Genomic DNA, 19,643 nt, shown 5'->3' with positions numbered 1-19,643 from the left:
ACACCAGTTTTGAACAAGAATAGGGATGGAAATAAAATTCTAAAGGAAAATTCGAAAATTGCATTTTAGTACCAGCAAAACCTAACTGAACACGACCAATCATTTAAATTGCTTTTTTAAAATTTAGTTTTGGACAATTATAGTAAAGCATTGTATTAATGGAACTATCGGTCGATTTTATATGACATTTTTTACGACATTGTTGTCTTTCTCGTTATCAGCCGCATAAAGGCGCTATATTGACATTATGATTGTAAGTAAATATTTAGGGCTTTTCGTTTATACGGGGTATCGCCATTTGCTGCAATAATAAGCTCATTGGGGTAATTATTGTCAAAATCCGAGCAAATAAATAAACATAACTTTATCGCCCAAATTTGTTATAATTCCACGGCGCTGACCGTTAAACTTTTGTAGAGGCCCCTTCAGAAGGGTGTTTTCAATTTTACATTCAATTAATACAATAATAATTACCCAAAGGTCCAAATATGATTTCTGTGGATATTAAAAGGGAAAGCTGTTCCATCGTTTTCCCATTTCCCAGAAAATTAAGGGATTTAATAAACTTACTATAACTGTTGGTCATTCATCCCATTTCCCCATTCCCCCCCCCCCCCCCCCTGCGTACTAAACATGAGTAACATGAAAGAACTTCCCCACCCATATTGAGGTCCAAATCAGATTGTGTGATGCAGTTGTTTTATTTTGTGAGAAGAATGCTGTGTAAAATGGAAGTGAGTTTTCTTGTTCTCTCCGTTCTCTTTGTCTTTCCCGCAACCGCTGATGATGACGTCATTTTGGCTGTTCTGGGGAGCACCGTAGTTTTGGACTGTAAGATTCCTCAGACTGACACTTTGATCTGGGACCGGCCTGACGGCACGGTGCTCGCCATCAAGGGCGCTGTTCATCAGACCGTGAACGCCAGCAGGTTCATACTGCGGAACGCCTCGGCGCTGCAGTCACTCAGCATCCACGACCTGTTCCTGTCCGATGACGGACAGTACAGGTGCTACGACTTGGCGGACGCCGGCAGGAAACAAAACTTCACAGTCAACATCTTTGGTAGGTCTTGTTAGTCCAGTAAAACACTTGTGTCTGCCGTGTCCGAGAATTACTTGGGGATACAGGCATATCGTATTTAGCATTTGCTTTTAGATGTGAATGCAAAACAAATTATTTACTTAGTTTGCATTTTGAGATCATGTATTTAATAAGCACAAATGAGGCAAACTTATGGAACGCCTCAACTGTCTTATGTAGATAATCTTCATAATATGATGATACTTCAACATTACATGCTGATACTTTAACATTACGTGATGGTACTTTAACATTACGTGCTGATACTTCAACATTACATGCTGATACTTTAACATTACATGCTGATACTTCAACATTACATGCTGATACTTCATTATATGATGGTACTTCACTATGCGGTAGTTCTAAAAATAGGGTTTGGGAAGCGTCGCCTAGGGATCGAAATACACTAAAACTCAGAACACGTGGATGCCTGTAAAGTTTTTAACACTGTGCTGTTTCTCTATTTCAGAGATTGATCAGATTGGACTAAGGTCCACTTAAACTAGTTTAGATCGAGATACTTAACAAATGCTACTATTTGATTAAGTGTTGTCTTTTAAATGGGTCATTTTAAATTTTAAAGAATGGCTGCATTGTGAGTCCATTGGGGCTCAGCGCATAAAAATCAGGGAGTACGAAAAGTCCTTCAGGGAATTTTGTCTAAAAAAGTGCATTCAGAACCCAATCTTTTGGCGCTTAGTCAGAGCGGACAGCTAATTTTTTTTTTAAAAAAGCACCTAAACAAAGACTTCTGTCATTCATGTTACATGTAGATTGGACTTATTGGGATAAATGGGTTCTCCCTGGAGATCCACGTGAAAGAGTGGGCAATGAAAGCACTCAGTCTTATTTGTTCAACAATACAGTCACTGCTAAAATCAGATTCAACAGCAATGCAATCCTTTATCCTTTGCATGATCTTATAAGTTGCATGTGTGGTTGTCGTTTGCCTAAATACATTGCACCAACACAAATCGTATGTTTCGACAATATTTTTATTCCGTAAAGATCCTCTCTCATGAGCTGTAGTGTATTGTGTACTTCTTCAGTTCCAGCTTTTTTTTTTTTTTTTAATTTTTTTCATATTTTTGTTTACACATAAATCCACATACACACATATTTCATACATTTCAAGATTCTAGATATTGTAATATCTTATTAATCTAATGAATAGATTATCCGTGTAGTGTAAACGTGTTTTCTTGTAAAAAAAAAAATAAATAAATAAATAATAGCAGTAAATGAAAAGAGAAAAAGGAAGATATAGAAGATAAAAAAAAATACAATAAAAAAAGGGGGTACATGTATCAAAATATTTGTTCACAAGTCAATATAATTAAAAAAAAAAAAAGAGAATAGTTTAAGCAATCACATATGTCTTAAAACTTGGTAAAATTTCTCACAAATTGTTTGCCAGTGGTTTTCATAATCTGAGTATCTACAGTTTTTCAATAACATATATTTTTCAAGCAGAATCCTGTTTTTTATTATTTGTAGTTCCAGCTTTTTGAGAGTTGATTTTAATCAACTCTCCTATGCAGTCACTCTGGCAAACCGAAAGTGAAACAGTGTTTGGACCTAAGTACAAATCATCACCGCTGACAAGACGTAGATCTTGTAAATAATAGATAAATTCGGTGTACTGTATGTTGTGCCATTGTTTTTCAAAAGAAAAGTATCTATAAATACCTTGAAAATAGTTAGAATTTATATAGTACGAACAATTCAATTGTTTTTTGTAGTTGCATGTATTCCTACGCTAGAGTTAAATATAGTCTCGTTCAGCCAGACGCTCGGCTGTCTCCGTAAATCTCCGACAAGCAGAAAGTCTCTCTTGGTAGTCGGGGTTAAACGGAGACAGCCGAGCATCTGGTTGAAGGAGACTAGAGTTCAATATTGCTTGGATCTAGACGTGTACAATTTTTAGAAACATTTCGATTACTGATGGAATTACAGTTTGATGGAATTATTTTTATCTTTAAATATTACACAACATGATTCATATGGGGTTTTCTCGAAATTCTTGTCGGAAAAGTTCGAGAATTCATATTATAAAATGTTTTATAACATATCGTTGATTTTAAAATTGATAATAATCAATAAAATCCACTCCCGACAGTACTTCAGTACTTTGATTTACATGATCCAAACTAGTCTCAGTGGACCTCAGTCCTATGTGATCAATCTCTGAAACAGAGAAACAGCCCAATGTTAAAACTTCCCTATTTTTAGAACCACCGCATAGTGAAGTACCATCATATAATGAAGTATCAGCATGTAATGTTGAAGTATCAGCATGTAATGTTAAAGTACCATCATATAATGTTAAAGTATCAGCATGTAATGTTAAAGTATCAGCACGTAATGTTAAAGTACCATCACGTAATGTTAAAGTACCATCACGTAATGTTGAAGTATCAGCATGTAATGTTAAAGTACCATCATGTAATGTTGAAGTATCAGCACGTAATGTTGAAGTACCATCATGTAATGTTAAAGTACCATCACGTAATGTTAAAGTATCAGCATGTAATGTTGAAGTATCATCATATTATGAAGATTACCTACATAAGGCAACTGAGGCGTTCCATACAAACTTACGTTGCATGTTCACTCAGCCAATGCTTTCTTGAAAGTGTTTTATTGTACCTAACCACAACGAAAATTGTATTGCTAAATGAATTGGTTCAAGAACACTCTCGCAACGCAAACTCAAACGCATGTGCATTATGCGGTGGGGTTTTTTTTTGTTTGTTTGTTTTTTAAAATATAAATTAACGATGGTTTTGGGTATATCAATTGTCATAAAATTTGATATGTATGTTAGGAACAATTTGATAATCAGTGCACATACGGGTGGTAAGATATCCCTGGTTATGGTTCTTAGAGCACAAGTATAACAACATCGGTATACAGCGTACTGGAGTTACCGAAGAACTCCGACAGGACGATTTATCATCTAACTAGATTGTACAACGACTAGAGACTAGTCTGCCCTGGCTCCAGGGTTTAACAGGTCAAGATCTAGTTAATGGAAGGTGTCTACAGGTTTACGAAATTCAGGACGTAAATTCTTAAATTCTGCTTCATAACAATAGTTTAGTTTGATTGGGTGTACCAAGGCTTAAAAATCATGTTTTAAACTGACATTTTCCGTAAGATATGAAGGAAATAAGTAACAAATCCCCAAATTTTGTTCTTTGTTTTTACCAATGATGTATATATCTAAAACGCCTGCATTCTCTAAAATAAAAAAGGCATTAAACAAGCTTTGAGCTCCTTTTTAAAGTGATGTCAAATCAAAATATAGATTACATGATTATTTTTCTCATAATTGCTTACAGAATGTCAAAAAATTGTTTCATTTTCTACATAATTCCTTTAAAGCTGTAAAATACGAGAAAAAGATTCCTCAAATCAGTTATGATTTTATAATGATTCTAGCACCAAAAAAAGATAACAGTTTTAGCCTATATAATAGCCGTGATTTTTTTATGTTTGCTTTGAATGATAGATATGTTGATACTTGTAAGAGTGATTCTTCTACTGAAGGAATGATATGTACATGTTATATCAAGATACTTTTGATAGCATTTCAATTTTGACAGTGGTTTTAAACAAGAAACATTAATACAGTGTACAATTTCTGACGCAAGTCTAAGATTGCTTCATGATCCACCTGGGGCCTAGGCTTTGGTAATTTAATATTCGCCGTCCAATTTTTTGAGATTTTTCTCAACACTGTAATTTATGCAGTTCAGAGAATAAAGAAATTGTCATTGTCATTGTCAGCACGTAGCTAGCTTTTATAACAAGTCTTTATCACTTTTTGGAATTTCAAAAAACACGAATTCAATATACATTGTCAACTTTTCCGAAGTTGGGTTTTACGAGATTGTGGTAATCCATTGATTTGATGTCCTTATCTTTAGATCATGAGGTCACGTGTGGTGTTTGTCACCATCATTATCCCTATTTTGATCATTAATGACCAAACCTCAATATCGAAGGCAGGTTTAATGTCTTAGCATCTATTGCGAGGTGCATTGATTTTATGCGTCTTTAAAGATTTATTTTGACTAAGATTGCCAATTATCGACTAGTGTTCCCTAATTACACGGTAAACCGTATCGATCGTTACAGAGTTTCCTAGATGAAAATGCTCTGCACCTGCGCATCTATACCCCCGTTGTCATTAACGAGATATCAAATCTTTTTTCAAAGGAAACCCTTTTCACTAATTAGCAGTAGCGGTGTTTCTTTGGCGACTTTTTCAACTCAGAGTGCAATGTTATTGTACCACATAAGTTCTTTACATCTTTCCCTCAAAGAACAAGGAATATTTGCTATTGATTTGAACAACAAAAGCAACTTTTAAAAACTGTTAACTTAAATGATATCAGTGTCGTTTAAAAGTGCAAGAGAGTTAACAGATTTGGTTACATGTAAAAGCGTAGCGTCTGGAACTGCCCAATTTCGGTTAAAACTTGCTGAATTAATGACAGAAAAAAGTAAATATGATGGCGCCATACTAAAAAAAGAATTCAAGGATTTCAATTTATTATTACTCAAACCATAGAATGGTAACGTTATGCAACACTTATATAGGTAATTCAATACTAGTAGTTCCTTGTATTCAAATATAACAAAAGTCGCCAGCGACCCGTCCTGAAATTTGCAAAGTCTTTCACCGAATAGGATATTGTGTCCCATTGGCATTATATGGAAGTTCAGAATTTGAATTTCATTTAAAAAAAATCTGTTTAAATATCTTTGAATTAATTAATATGATTATCATTTTTACTAGTGAATACAATGGTTGAACCAGATATTGAGTGCGGCTAATCAAGCCGTTCCGTGAGGTGTAGAATTACCTCCCCGGATAGAGCTACTCCAAATACCTGTTATCAGGAAAAAACAATCGATAAGAGATGAGCATTTGCGTCAAAAACTGATGATTTGATGAACAATACAATATTTGTGTCGACTTGTTATTGTTTTTAAACTCGATTTTAGTGAAGAATTCACTAAGAATACAAAGTCAATTAATGATCCTCTTTTTATGATGTGTAGTCTTATAAGGTCTCTTGGAGGCGACATTAATATTATTTAGTAGAAAAGCAGAGAATATCAGATCAATATATTATCATACACGGACTTCTTTCACAAGACATTACCAATCAAAGGAAGTATGGGACACCTCCATTTTGTGATGGGCTTTCATTGAGATTTACTTTATCAAACTTGATATATTTTGAATCAAACTTTACTATTATATTTTTTCTTATTGCAAAGCATTAAAAATTACTGCTAAATTTCCTTTATCATTAATTTTGTTATACTTTCACGTTAAATACTGAAATCTGATTGGTTAAGACGCAGTTCATAATCCGTTCTATTACCCTCAGCGTTAGCAACGCACTTAGCAACGGGTAACATTACAAATTGTTTCATGCGCGAAAATTATGCGCGTACGGTTCGCTGTAGAATTCACGTTATTCCTATATAAAAGCAGTAAAATTTTCTTAGAAATTTAGACATTCAGTATAACAAAATAAATAGTGCCTGTTTGGGAGGATAACAGTTGAAATTGACACCCCTCGAAAACCATTGTCAACCTCCGCTTCGCGTCGGCTGACAATGGTTTTCTCGGGGTGTCAATTTCAACTGTTACCCTCCCAAACAGGCACTATTTATATAATGTACACAGTACGAAGAACAGATACATGCGCATTGTGTTTGACAGTGGCAACACTGGTTGGGGATCAGGCAAGCTTACTATGGAAAGCCGTAGGGAACCCCAACTCATACCTTACACTACTTGGTGAAAAGTTCCATATATACGCAGTAGTTTGTCTCCAAACTCATTAAAGTAATCCACACGTATTACATGCTTTTTCGCTTTAACATGGCAGGTTTTATGCCCCCGATATCGAAGACAGGAGTAAACACGTGTCCTGGTTTTGCTTTGTCCTTCCGTATGTCCGTTTTCTGTCTAATTTAGCCAGGCTTATCTTAAGATTAACTGTAACTACCTATTTTGACACTTCAGGGGTTTACAATTACATTATCAACTGTCTTCGTCCATTATAACAAATCGAATCAATTTTAAACCCTAAAAACCAATAACTTCATAACACATGAGTGACACAAAACGGGCGTGTCTTTTAACATAACCGAAAAACGGTATTGGCTGCGCCGCGTATAGCTATGTATTAATGCTGGAGAAAACGTACCCAGGAGAAAACGTACCCAGGAGAAAACTTACCCATTTCCTAGGGTACGTTTTCTCCAAGAGAGAACTTACCCATGTACATTTTTTCTTGGAGAAAACGTACCCTGTAAAAATTATAAATAACAGTTTTAATAAATATTCTGGGATGCAATCAAATAAATTATATACAATAAACATTTGTATCATTTGTTGCTTTTGTTTTTATAATATATACTGTACATAATCACGTACATTAATTAATTAGACAATAATTGTGTTATATACAAATGCACAGACTTCGCCTGAGCAGTTTAATTAATTAGTCGGCAATTAAGCCATCAATATAGATGAAATCGATAAAAAAAAAATTGATCGACATAATAGTTTTGATTGCAATATAATCTGGAGAACTTAATTATTAGTATCTCAAAAAATCGACAGAGCGTTTTTGTGTGTTTTTTTTTTTGGATAATTATAAGTTATCTATATGAATAGTTTTTCTTTTCATCGCTAAAATGTCCCTAGAATTGAACTTTGAAAGTCTCAAAGGTTTAAGGTCGAATAACATAGAAATTACTAATACTTAAAGCAGCGTACTTATTACAAAAAAGGCAAATTTATCAACTATTTAGAACTCATTTATGAAAATAAAGTCGAAAATTTTGAACTCAAATCATGTCCAGGTCTTTACAATATTCAATCGATACAAATATAAGTAAGGGCTCTATATTATTATTTATCAAATTTATACATGTATATATTCCTCCATATTTATGCATTAGTGGTTTTAAAATAATGTTGTTGCGAAAATGATTTGACAGCGGGTTAATGTTGATTTTTTGTGATATATGGATGCAATAAAGTTTAAAATGTAGAAATAATAGGTTTGTTACGAAAATTCAAGGAAACTGGAGTCGTCACATTGGTCAAAGCGTAGACCGTCTTCGGTTCCGACATTTACTCGTTTTCCAGAATAAAATATAAGGGTTTGCGAAGAGAAATGGATGTACGCTGTGCCTGTCCACTTCTCAAAAGAGATAACAATGTAAAGCTGTACATGTACAGTTCGTCTGGAATACTGGTATACATGTACGTGAAACCATAAATCATAAAAAATCTGTATGAATTAAAAAATAACATCCGAATTTTATCGCCCAATTTATCTTTAATGTATGTAGACACCAATGATATGCATTTGACAAAACAACGGAAATAAAGAAGTACTTTGCCATCCTATAAACTTCCGCCTTATTATGAGAATGTTTCCTGGTTTTAAAATGAGAATGGGTTTTAATGATCATAACTAATGTATTGACCTAGGTGTCTTTAAAATAATTTCCGAATTCTTATAAATAAAAGTGTTGAATTACAAAACGTTTATTCTAAAAACCGAATTTAATAGTTTCAATTGTATATCGTTGAAAGGCCACAGGCAATATAAGAATAGATTTATCCTTCCCAAAGTATCGCCCGGGTCATCCTAGGATCAAAAAAATCTGAATAGACTTATGAGGAAACCTTCTTTATATACATGTACAATGAATAAATGAATATACACGTAATTCAACAAATAATAAAAATAGTTCACATTACTAAAATATAAGGAAATCAGAAAGTCTTTTTTTTTTTTTATCTGTGTAAATATCATAGCCCACCTTTTCTGACATTATTGCAAAATCTTGCGAAATTCAAACAACGTGTTATGTATAAGAATCATAATTCTTAACTACATACATGTATATAGTTTAAAGCCATAGTGATGGCTTTTTTAAAACATATTTTATCCTTAATTTACTAGCAAGTTGTAACTTAAATTAGCTCTGAATTTTCCTTTGTTTTTCCGCTGTTATTATAGCAACAGTGTCAAAACAATAAATGTGTGTCTTTTTCTCTATTTGCAAAATTATCTAGCTATACCGCGAAGAAAATCAATGTTTTCTGCGTCGCAAAAGAATTAATCTTTAAAGATATACCTTTATATACCTTTATCCATATATGAATGTAAGAATATGGCTCCGATTTGGAAAAAAGGTTATTTACAGTTCAGTTCTAACATATAATGTCATATATATATATATATATATATATATATATATATATATATATATATATATATATATATATATATATATATATATATATATATATATATATATATATATATATATATATATATATATATATATATATTGTCCTTTTATCAGTAAGACCCACCCTGTTTACTATATATATATATATATATATATATATATATATATATATATATATATATATATATATATATATATATATATATATATATATATATATATATATATATATATATATATATATATATATATATATATTGTCCTTTTATCAGTAAGACCCACCCTGTTTACTGTGAACGGACCAGACACTGTTATAGATGAGGGATCTGTACAGACCCTAACATGTACAGCGGACGGCGGAAAACCTCCACCCCTAGTACAGTGGCATCTACTGGGTAAGCCAAACGGCAGATCGATCATAAAACTAGTATCACTGGATCCCGTGTTCTTGCTGTACTGACTGTAATTAGTATACTGTAGGTCCGAACACGAACGGAACCACTTACGTCGGACACGACGTGGACACGGTTCACGCCAACGGCACCATTTCTCGGGTGAACACCCTTAGGTTGACGCTCGACAGGACGATGTATAAGGGGTCTGTGATATGTGACGCCAGCATACAGTATTTCTACCAAGTTCAACAAACAGTGGTTCTGAACGTTAACCGTAAGTGATCGTAATTAAAAGACAGCCCGAAAACCAAAAGAAGTTGTTCTGACGTTTCAGGCTTATGGTTTCTTCTTTCTTTGTTTTCCTCTGTTACAGTTGCTCCCCTGGCTCCGGTCTTTGATAGCTTCACCGGATTGTTTGATGATGGGGAGTTACGATCCATCACGTGTCATAGTAACGGAAGTAGACCTGCAGCAAAAATCTTCTGGATGCTGAATGGCGTACGAGTTAACAGCACCTCTGTACAAGTAATCAGAAACTCGGACGATACTTACTTGGTCAGAGGAACGTTGATTCGACACCTTACCAGAAACATGGAGAACCAGGCTCTCTCCTGTGTAGTTACAAACCCAGTTTTACAGAAGACGTTTATACATAGTCTCAACCGCTCAGTTGTCCTTCTACCTAATTGTAAGTCATTAAATATTCCCTCTGACGACCGAAACCACTTTTCATCTACCGTGATTTAAATTAATATTATCCCCTATGCTAGTAATATTATAGAATATTAGGCCTTTCAACGCTTCAACGTTTATCACATAATATCCTATTTAGAAATTTTGCAAAACAATTTCTTTGTTAAAGCAAACCTTCATTTTCTTCCCAGACTCCCCCTCAATATCCTATTTAGAAATTTTGGAAGACAATTTCCTTGTTAAAGCGAACCTTCATTTTCTTCCCAGACTCCCCCTCAATATCGGCAGATAATGGAACTAAAACTGTTACAGAGGGGTCACTCCTGGTTCTTCATTGTGATATAGAGGCGCGTCCATTACCAAATCCAAGCCAAACTCTGTGGTTCTTCAATGGATCTCCTATATCGGACTCCAGCTTCAACATCACACGTGTGGACAAATCTGTGTCTAGACTTTCTACAAGTCTGCATGTGCAGCATTTTCATCGGTTTGCACTTTTTTACTTATTATTCTGAAAGTTTTGAACGTTGTGTTTTGACAGACATTTACATGTGTATTTTGTTTACAGTGACCAAAGTGGGCAGTATAGTTGCCAGGGTTACAATCATCTGGGAGCAGCTAAAAGTCCTCCTTTGAATGTTCAGGCTCTATGTAAGTTTTACACTCTTTACCATTAAACTGCACTTATCAGGCACGTAGTATCGGCCTGCCCCCCCCCCCCCACACACTTTTTCTCACAGCAAAAAATTTCTGAAATTTACATAGTAAAAATTGAATTATCATGGAGTTCCCCCCCCCCCCCTTCCCCACTTTTTGGGAGTATGTAAAAAATTGGAATGGAAAGTGAGAGAAATCGAAGTTATAAATATATGGAAAGTGAGAAAAATCGAAGTTATAAATATATACTATGCCAGCGACCCGCGTACCCCCTACGATTTTGAAGATTTTGGGAAATTGACTTTTCCCTTCTTTTTTTTTTTATTGCTTATCAAGATTTTTTGGATGAGTCTGGCCCCTGCTAATTAACTGAGGAACATTCAAATAAACTTTTCTCTCTCTCCAGATAGTCCCATCTGCTCGTTCTCTGGTGTTCAGAAACATGCCGTTCGCATTGGTGATGACGTTGCACTCACGTGTCGAGTTACAGCCAGTCCAAACAACGTTACCATGCGATGGCGGTATATTCAAAGTAATGCGCCAATAAAAACTGGGCTTTTAGGAGACGTGGAATCCCAGGCCGTGTCCTCAACTACCATCCGCATAGATGTTGCGTGAGTTCATTTTGTGTTCATATATAGCTTTGGCTAGCAGTTTTATTTGTTGGAAATCACAAAAAAATATTTCATATTCATTTTATTTCTGTAGATCGAACAACCAATATTCGGACATTGTTTGCATTGCTACGAATATTGTTGGTGATATGATGTTTCCATGCATGTATCGTATTGTCGAACCCAGTAAGTTTACATGTCATATCCTCAAAATTAGCCATCAGGTGGCAAAAAATCTAGATCGCCCCTGATCTTTATGAGTCTCTCTCTCTCTCTCTCTCCCCCCTCTCTCTCTCTCTTTCTCTCTCTCTCTCTCTCTCATGATCGAGTTTCATTGTAGGTCCACCCGAAATTCCTTTCAATTGTTCCACCAAAGCAGTGAGCGACACATCCGTGCAGGTAGAGTGTAATCCGGGGTTCAATGGCGGCTCTCCGCAGCACTTCCTGTTACAGATGCTGGACATCTCCACGGAGAGACAGAGCTTCAACACCATCTCTAACCGGTCCTCGCCGTTATTCACAGTCTCTGGGTTAACACCCGGCTTCAACTACACGTTCAGAATGTGTTCTGGATCCAGTGCTTTTGCGCGCACTATCAGTTGCGGTAGACCATTGAAAGTTATTACATCAGCAGCAGGTAAGTAACCGATAAGTCACCCATTTCTGATAACAGTGTTAAAATTTTGTTTTAATTTTTAAATTTTTTAATATCCATTTCTCTCATTTGAATTAATATTACGCATGTATTTATTTCCGCTATTCCGCCGTTTTATATAATATATAAAATTGCAATCACTGAACTTTTGTTATAATTTCATCAAATAAGCCACGATTGTCAAAAATAGTATTCTATAGTATTCTAAATCTGAGAGGGGTGCTTCTCTTAATTTTAGGTAAACATTAATTTTCGTAATTTAATTATACATATGTACTGCTATAACATTCAAAGGTTTAGCGTCACAACATTAATATTGTCTCCGGCCCTGTACCCCAGGATTTTTGTATTTATCCCCAAAAATTAGTGTCTGACAGATCTGATAGATCTATAATAAATACGTGCTTGGTACCTGGTAACTTAAAGCGACCTCGATCCACCAAACTGAATAGAATTTTGGGAACTTTAATAATGTCAATGTTCTTCGAAGATTAACCGTGATACATTCATTGGCTGTAAGACACGTCTCACGGATATAATCTTCGAGTTTCATGTGTCCCCGACACAGGTTACGTCATTAACTGTCATTTCTAAAACCTTTGGGACGATATCTTCTCATTATTTTACAGACAAACTGAGGAATGTCATGAGACCAAATTGTAATTTCTGAATACACCGATCATTTGTCAAGTAGTATGGGGTCTGGTCTAAGTAGTATGGGGTCTGGGTATATGGTACTTATTCTCTTGTGTGTCGAACGTGTACACTGTATACATGTAGTTCGTAGGATGATACACTAGTAGTGATATGACACGCGCATCTTACATGTATATACTTATGATAGGGTCTATTTCTAATTTGATTAGTTCTACATTCAGTATAGTATACACTATTTTGTCTTCAATAAATACAACACATACCGGTATATGCCGTAAGCGATGCTGGGGTTGATTGGCAATGCAACTAAACGCATACAACAGCCAACTGTTATATAAAAGTGTACCTATCATTGACGACGTTTAAAACCGGCTATAAAAAAAACCATATACGACAAACTGGAAATCTGTGCCCGATGCTGTGTATTTAACTAAGGAGCGCCGGACGTTCATTAAATGCAGTATTTGACCATGAAAAAGCACGACATCAAGTGAATACATGTGTTTATAAATACTTATATAAATACATATTCATTATTATTAGATTTTTTAAAATGTGTACTCTATAGAGCGCTGCCTTAGAATGATTTTAAAACCCCAATTTAATCTTTTATTCTCATCGGTTCCTATGGCCACGCCCATTTAAGACAGGCATACCAATCGAATACCTCCCAATTATACCTTTTCCTGCTAATCTACATGTACGAAACGCAGGGAAACCCAATTATCGCATACGAGTAGTGTAAATTTGTATCAAGTTTAATTATGTACTTTGAGAAAAAACTTTTTAAACCAGGAAAATGGTAATTTGACACAGATTATTTTAGATTTCACAGGACTACACGGTGCGTTTCGTGTCCTAAGGGTTGCACTTGTATTATTTGTCTGAAAACACACGTTGTAAATCGATCTTTTGAGATTTGACGAACACTTCTTCAATTACGTTGTAGGGGCAGTCAACAAAAAACGAGTTTCGTCGCCGTCCGAGACCAGTACTACGCCCTACATTATCGGGGGCGTCGTTGGATTTCTTGTGCTGTTGATACTGATATCTGTCTTAGCTTATTGTCTTCACAAGAAGCGAAAGGTTCGTAAAGATGAAAATGATCCTCACAAATCTCAGCCTCAAAATCAACTAAGCATGCCTTCTATGCCCTCTATCACCGACTGTTTCACGCATGCTCAATTCCAAAGTGTCGTCAATTTTCCAAAGAACAATAGTCCATTTCAACGCCAAAGGTCAGTAAGATTTAACTACAATGTCGTCATGTATGGCTATGATCCACAACAAAAAGTTCGTAAATCGTTGAAAATCAAGAAAAAAAATCACTCAATTGCCGGTCTGGGTCAATACTAGTTCTAGCTACTAGTAATTTTTTTGTTTGGCCTATAATATAACCCCCAGGCCCTTACAAATGTCTTCTGGGACAGGACGTGCTTTTCATTGCAGTGATACAGACGAACCCTCCCTTATTCGAGTAGCTAAGATAAACCTTGGACATCCAGACCCAGCGCAGACTCGGAATAGCAATGAATTTCAGATAGTGGGCTGTTATTTCTAACAAAAGCTGATACAGGACGGAGGCCGTTAAGAAAACGGAAGAAATTAACCAATCTCAGCTTGCATTCATTGTCGCTATCATTTAGATCTTGAGCGATCAGACAAGTCTTTTTCTGTTTCTAGATAGCTCTTTACCCACGGCAGGGCAGAGTGAAAAGAACAATCAGAACTATAAAGAAAACCTAACTTTGGATTTCCCTGTACACAATCGGCTATCAGCACGACAATCACTGCACGTCTCTCAGATATGAATTACGCATTGCATGACTATGAACATTTACTTCACGTCACTTTTTTTTGTTCTTTGTGTTCTTTTTTTAAAAACATAATGTTCTATTCATAGTTCACAGAAGTCACGTAAAAAGTTGTTCAATTCTTTAGGAGTTTCAATCAAGTTGCTGAAGTTGTACCGCCCAAATTGAGCTATCACCTACGGTCATCATTCGTATATTTATGTATTTTTATGAACTGTTTATTCTACGATGTCATTATTGATTGTTTATTGTTGTTTTGTGTTGAATATTTAAATTTTATAATTGAAGAATAAAATCCTACTTTTGACTTTTATCTCGTTTTATGCACGAATGTGAATGCATTGCACGTGAGCTCAGCACGTTTCTGGTAAGTGCACTACTAATTTGTGATTTTTTTATTCTGTGTTGCATGTTCTTCAGATATCAGTTAATCTTAAAAGATAGGCATGAATTCACTGGAACAAGAGACAAATTTACCAGTAATTAACAATGATTTGGCGTTTTCGTCATTTGAAGATAAAAATTGGATGAATTTTCCCTCTCAATAATATGATCAGTATACGTACACGCATTTCGAAAATGAAACTATATTTATACAAATTTTAATTAAGGTAAAAAACGGTGAGGCGAAAAGTCAACCTTGTGTGCAAACAATTTTTGTGCTTGGGCTACTCCAGTAATGAAACACACTCGAGACCAGTTTAACAGAGCGAGCTCTTGCAAGAACTAAAAAAAAAAAATATTTCCCTACACCACATATTGTTGCACGCCTCTGTTGGCCTCTCCCAGTTGTTGCTACAAAAGGCAGAGACGACTCAAAATTTTCAATGAAAACTTTTTATGTGTTGATTTAAAAAAAACATTTCAGGGTATTCATTTGGTTCATGTCTTTATTCTATACTGTTATTTGAAGAAATATAAACAAATTCTGATACACCTTTTCGAGTTCTGATTATTAAATCGCATTTTAAATTGTGAATCGCCTTGTCATGATAAAATATTGGTTCAGGTTATTCGATATGATAATTGAGACTTAGACTTGGATAATGACCGGCCCTTCCTTAACATCTATGAAACATCTGAAGCATGAACATATGTATCAGAGAAGAGTACATGTCTTTGTGTTAAAGGATAAACGTGATCAAGTGGGCATGCCATGACATTTATACACAATAAGATGTTTCTTTTTTATTTTTATAAAAACAGAGGGGCGGAAATGTGATGCGCTCCAACCAAATACCTTGGAGAACAAATGATTGTGAGTAGTTACTTTGGTTTCATCCTTAAATACAGTCCCACTAATTGAATTAAATGATTAGGCCTTATCCTTTGTTGGTTTGTTGATACATTTTTATTTGTAGGGTTGAAACACAGAAATGGGACGTCCACGGGTATTAGTGTTATTCCTGGAGCTCACAATGAGGCTTTTGAAGAAGACATTGTCAACGCCGAGAGCAATAAACCAGAGAATGCAGAAAATAAACAAAAATCGATACATAACCATGGCAACGAAAAGCTTCGCAAACTAGAGGAAGGAGACTCTATCAGGATTTCTAAACTGACAGCTCTGACCCTTTTAGCTTTGTCAAAAGAACACTCTTCCCATGAATCCGAGAAAATAGTTGATTTAGATTTTCTTGATGAGCAAGTTACTGATCTTGATGAGTTATCTAATCCTAGAAGTCCTGGCTTAGTATTAACTTCCGGTAGCCCGCGTCGTGACTTCTCATACAGCGAAACTCGGTTAGACACAATACACCCCGGTAATAAAGCAATAGAAACAGAGCTGAACACGCAACTGTCAGAAACTAGGCAAATGTCGAGATCTTCGCACGTACTTAACGAGGTCACACCGAGTTCTGTAAAAAGTATAAATGATTATATAAATTTGTCCTATCCTGATCGGAACCTCAAAAACACAGTAAATGAAAATGAATCTACCATAGAAGACATGGAGGCCATAAAGAAAACATTTGTTTCTAGATATAGCTTACAATTTCTAACGAAAAATGACGATAGCCCTTCTTTAATTCAGAATAGCCCTGCATCATCTACAAGTTCCGTATCTGGTGCGGGAAGCCTTCGCGGCGCACCGCGAAGACAGAGTTACACGCTAGCGATCAGTAGCGATGAAGAGGGTACCACTTTGGCAAGAGAAGTCTTGTCTGCATCATCCATCTGTGAATCTTCCATCTACGACGTCCCGAGGAACAGCGGCGGGTTTGAGGTGGACGAGTTTAAGACGGAGTCAAAGGAGACTGATTCGGAGGATCGCGCCCCAGTGAACGCTGATCACGAGATAACTGATATATTTACTTCAGTGGAATCGGGTCAGGGAGATCAGCTAGACAATTCTGCTCTTTCTTTAAGGTTAAACGGGGGAGTCGAGAGGGGTAATATTACCCCAGAAAAAGAGAATTCTGGCCTAAATCACGATGAAACCAAGTCAGACTCGAGCAACGAGCAGAGAGATTCCATCGGTGCTTATTTCTGAAGACATTCTAATAATGCGAAAGAGATACTTTCTTGATTCCAGGGTCATTTCACTTCAATCAATATTAGATCATTTTACATAAGCTGCTTCAACAGATTAAGTAACTTTATATTTCACAGTATTAGGTTTACTTTTGATGTATGAAGATCAACCATACAGAGTCGCCCTGATATCGTTGATCATCGTAAAAAAACAGAGCTTTACAGGTTGAAAACTCAAAGCTTTGTCTTTAACTTAATTGCGTTTCTGTTTAGATCAAATTACAAGGATCTTTTGAATTACATCATTAATTACACATGCCTTGGAATGGCAAGAAATTAATTAATTTTGGTATAGTTGTTTATATTGTTTATGAGTTTATTGACGGATTTTCTTGGGCCTCTCACTCCTTAATGTGGCTGTATCAAGAATTTCTTGAAAAGTATTTCATTGAAATCTGTAGATAGATTTAATTCCCTTTAACTATGTGTCATATTTTAAACTTGGACTTTACTGGGTGGATGTAACGACAAAATTAAAAGATGTCATATTGTTAATTTTGAACTTGCAACCATCCAGCAAAATTATAAATTTGACGCATTTTATTTGACTATTTCATTAAAAAAAATATCTACCCAATTGAAATATGCCGCCGATATTTTTATAACAGTTGTGCAGTTATGAAATAATAGTATTTATGCGATGATTAGAAAATACATACATGTAATTACTAAATAAGAAAATAATGATCATGTGCGCTATAACCTTAAAACAGAATAAGATACATTAAGATCGATAAATTTTAAAGACCTCTGTTCTTCCTGAACAATTCACATTTTCAAGTTAATACATTAATATTGTACTTGCATTTTTATCATTGTGTTTGTATGTACTTGATCCATGCTTCTAATCTACCTGTGATCTAGTTTTCAGTGAATAAAGAATTGAGAAATAGAGTTAGTTGAAGAGACAATTCTCCATTATTATTTTTTTTATTAACTATGTAGCCCAAATCAAACAATTGTTTTACGCTTACCATGCATGCTCTGCAATCAGATCAATAAATTTTGATTATTTTCATAAAGAATGTACACTAACCTTTAAAAGCTAAAGGATCAAGACTGAAATTTGATGCCAAAACCAACAAATTTATGCCAGATTTCCTAGATTTCAGAAAGCACTTTAAAGGGTAATTGATATCCTTCATCCCAAGGATCCCCGGACCAGAGCGCTACGACGATATTCACAAAAACCTAACTTCGCCTTACATCCATGGCATAGAATTGGCATAAATTTGGCCTGACCATTAATTGGGCATCGTCTTAAAGTTTGTCTCAACAAGGTTTTTTTTTTGTTTATTTTTTTGTTTTCTTAAAAAAGAGAACTTTAATCAACAAATAAAATAGACAAGTCAGAATTTAGGTACATACCAAAACTGATGTTAGGCCAATTTAGAGGTTGTGTTAGGTTTTAAGTTATATGCCAAAATTCCAGCCGTCTCGTTTTCAAGTTTCTGAAAGATATATCAAGTTTTGTGGATTGTGTTTGATGATCCTACCTTTAATATCATTGTTACCGATCAACTTTAGAAAACCGATCTATTTTGTATCTTCTATACCATAAACATTGCGTAAGATACACGCAAGACAGTAGAGACAAGTAGAATAGAAATAACGCACTTAGGAAATGTGAGAGGTTGTGTGCCCAGGGTTTCTTTATTCTGTCACTTTTTAAAATAATGACCCTTATCTTTATATATGTCCTTTACAAACATAACTAAATATATTTCATATTCTTATTTTTTTTAACCCCCCCCCCCAACCTTTCTTTTCATAAAATCATTTTTGAAAATAAATGTTGAATTATACATAAACTTAAGGAAGTTGTTTACTCAGGGTTTGAGTTCTCAGATTTGGATTGTTATTAAGTTCAATGTCATGAGTAAAATGTGTTATAAACACAAAAAGTATTAATGAAATGAATTATTATTGATATAACATTCGATATTTCTACTATATGATGGAATTAGGCTTGAACAAAGTGGAATTTTAGCAAAACAGAAGAAATTCGGACTACATTTTTCAGATTTCGTTTTTCACTGGAATATTTTTGGTAGTACTGTAATATTGAATGTTAAAATTTTTATGTGTTGGTCAACATAATTTTGCATACGTTCGGTTTGTTTTATCTCTTTTTACATTTAGATAATCATATGGCACACACTACAAAAATATTGTTAAAAATTTTGTTAAATGGAATAAAAAATAGGTAAGGATTTGAAAACTGACAGAGGAAATT

General features: G+C 34.9%; 1 protein-coding gene and 1 long non-coding RNA gene across 2 annotated transcripts; one reads left to right on the top strand and one right to left on the bottom strand.

The window, feature by feature from the left end:
• The first annotated feature begins 677 nt into the window (after window positions 1-677).
• Window positions 678-17,366, top strand: LOC105340249 (protein turtle). The gene is made up of 12 exons (XM_034458753.2): window positions 678-1,062; window positions 9,660-9,782; window positions 9,868-10,056; window positions 10,156-10,470; window positions 10,743-10,962; window positions 11,044-11,126; window positions 11,539-11,746; window positions 11,841-11,932; window positions 12,087-12,383; window positions 14,008-14,144; window positions 16,079-16,130; window positions 16,234-17,366. Exons 1-12 carry the CDS (start codon window positions 690-692, stop codon window positions 17,364-17,366), a joined length of 3,222 nt encoding a protein of 1,073 aa, XP_034314644.2. The 5' UTR covers window positions 678-689.
• Window positions 15,745-17,007, bottom strand: LOC136270189 (uncharacterized). Its single transcript, XR_010707929.1, has 2 exons — window positions 16,867-17,007; window positions 15,745-16,731 (listed from the first exon to the last, which is right to left on the bottom strand). It is a non-coding gene; the product is annotated as an uncharacterized lncRNA (long non-coding RNA).
• Window positions 17,367-19,643: the final 2,277 nt, after the last annotated feature.

The sequence above is a fragment of the Magallana gigas genome, chromosome 7 (genome assembly GCF_963853765.1).
Source record: "Magallana gigas chromosome 7, xbMagGiga1.1, whole genome shotgun sequence".
In the NCBI taxonomy this organism is placed as follows: Eukaryota; Metazoa; Mollusca; class Bivalvia; order Ostreida; family Ostreidae; genus Magallana; species Magallana gigas.
This window is presented reverse-complemented; position numbering and strand designations above follow the sequence as displayed.

What these genes read in the sequence shown, in the direction of transcription:
- LOC105340249 (XM_034458753.2), top strand. Translation starts at nt 690, where the DNA reads ATGCAGTTGTTTTATTTTGTGAGAAGAATGCTGTGTAAAATGGAAGTG. An exon ending in ACCATCCGCATAGATGTTGC is followed by an intron (nt 11,747 to 11,840) that starts GTGAGTTCATTT and finishes TTATTTCTGTAG; the next exon opens with ATCGAACAACCAATATTCGG. An exon ending in ACCTTGGAGAACAAATGATT is followed by an intron (nt 16,131 to 16,233) that starts GTGAGTAGTTAC and finishes TTTTATTTGTAG; the next exon opens with GGTTGAAACACAGAAATGGG.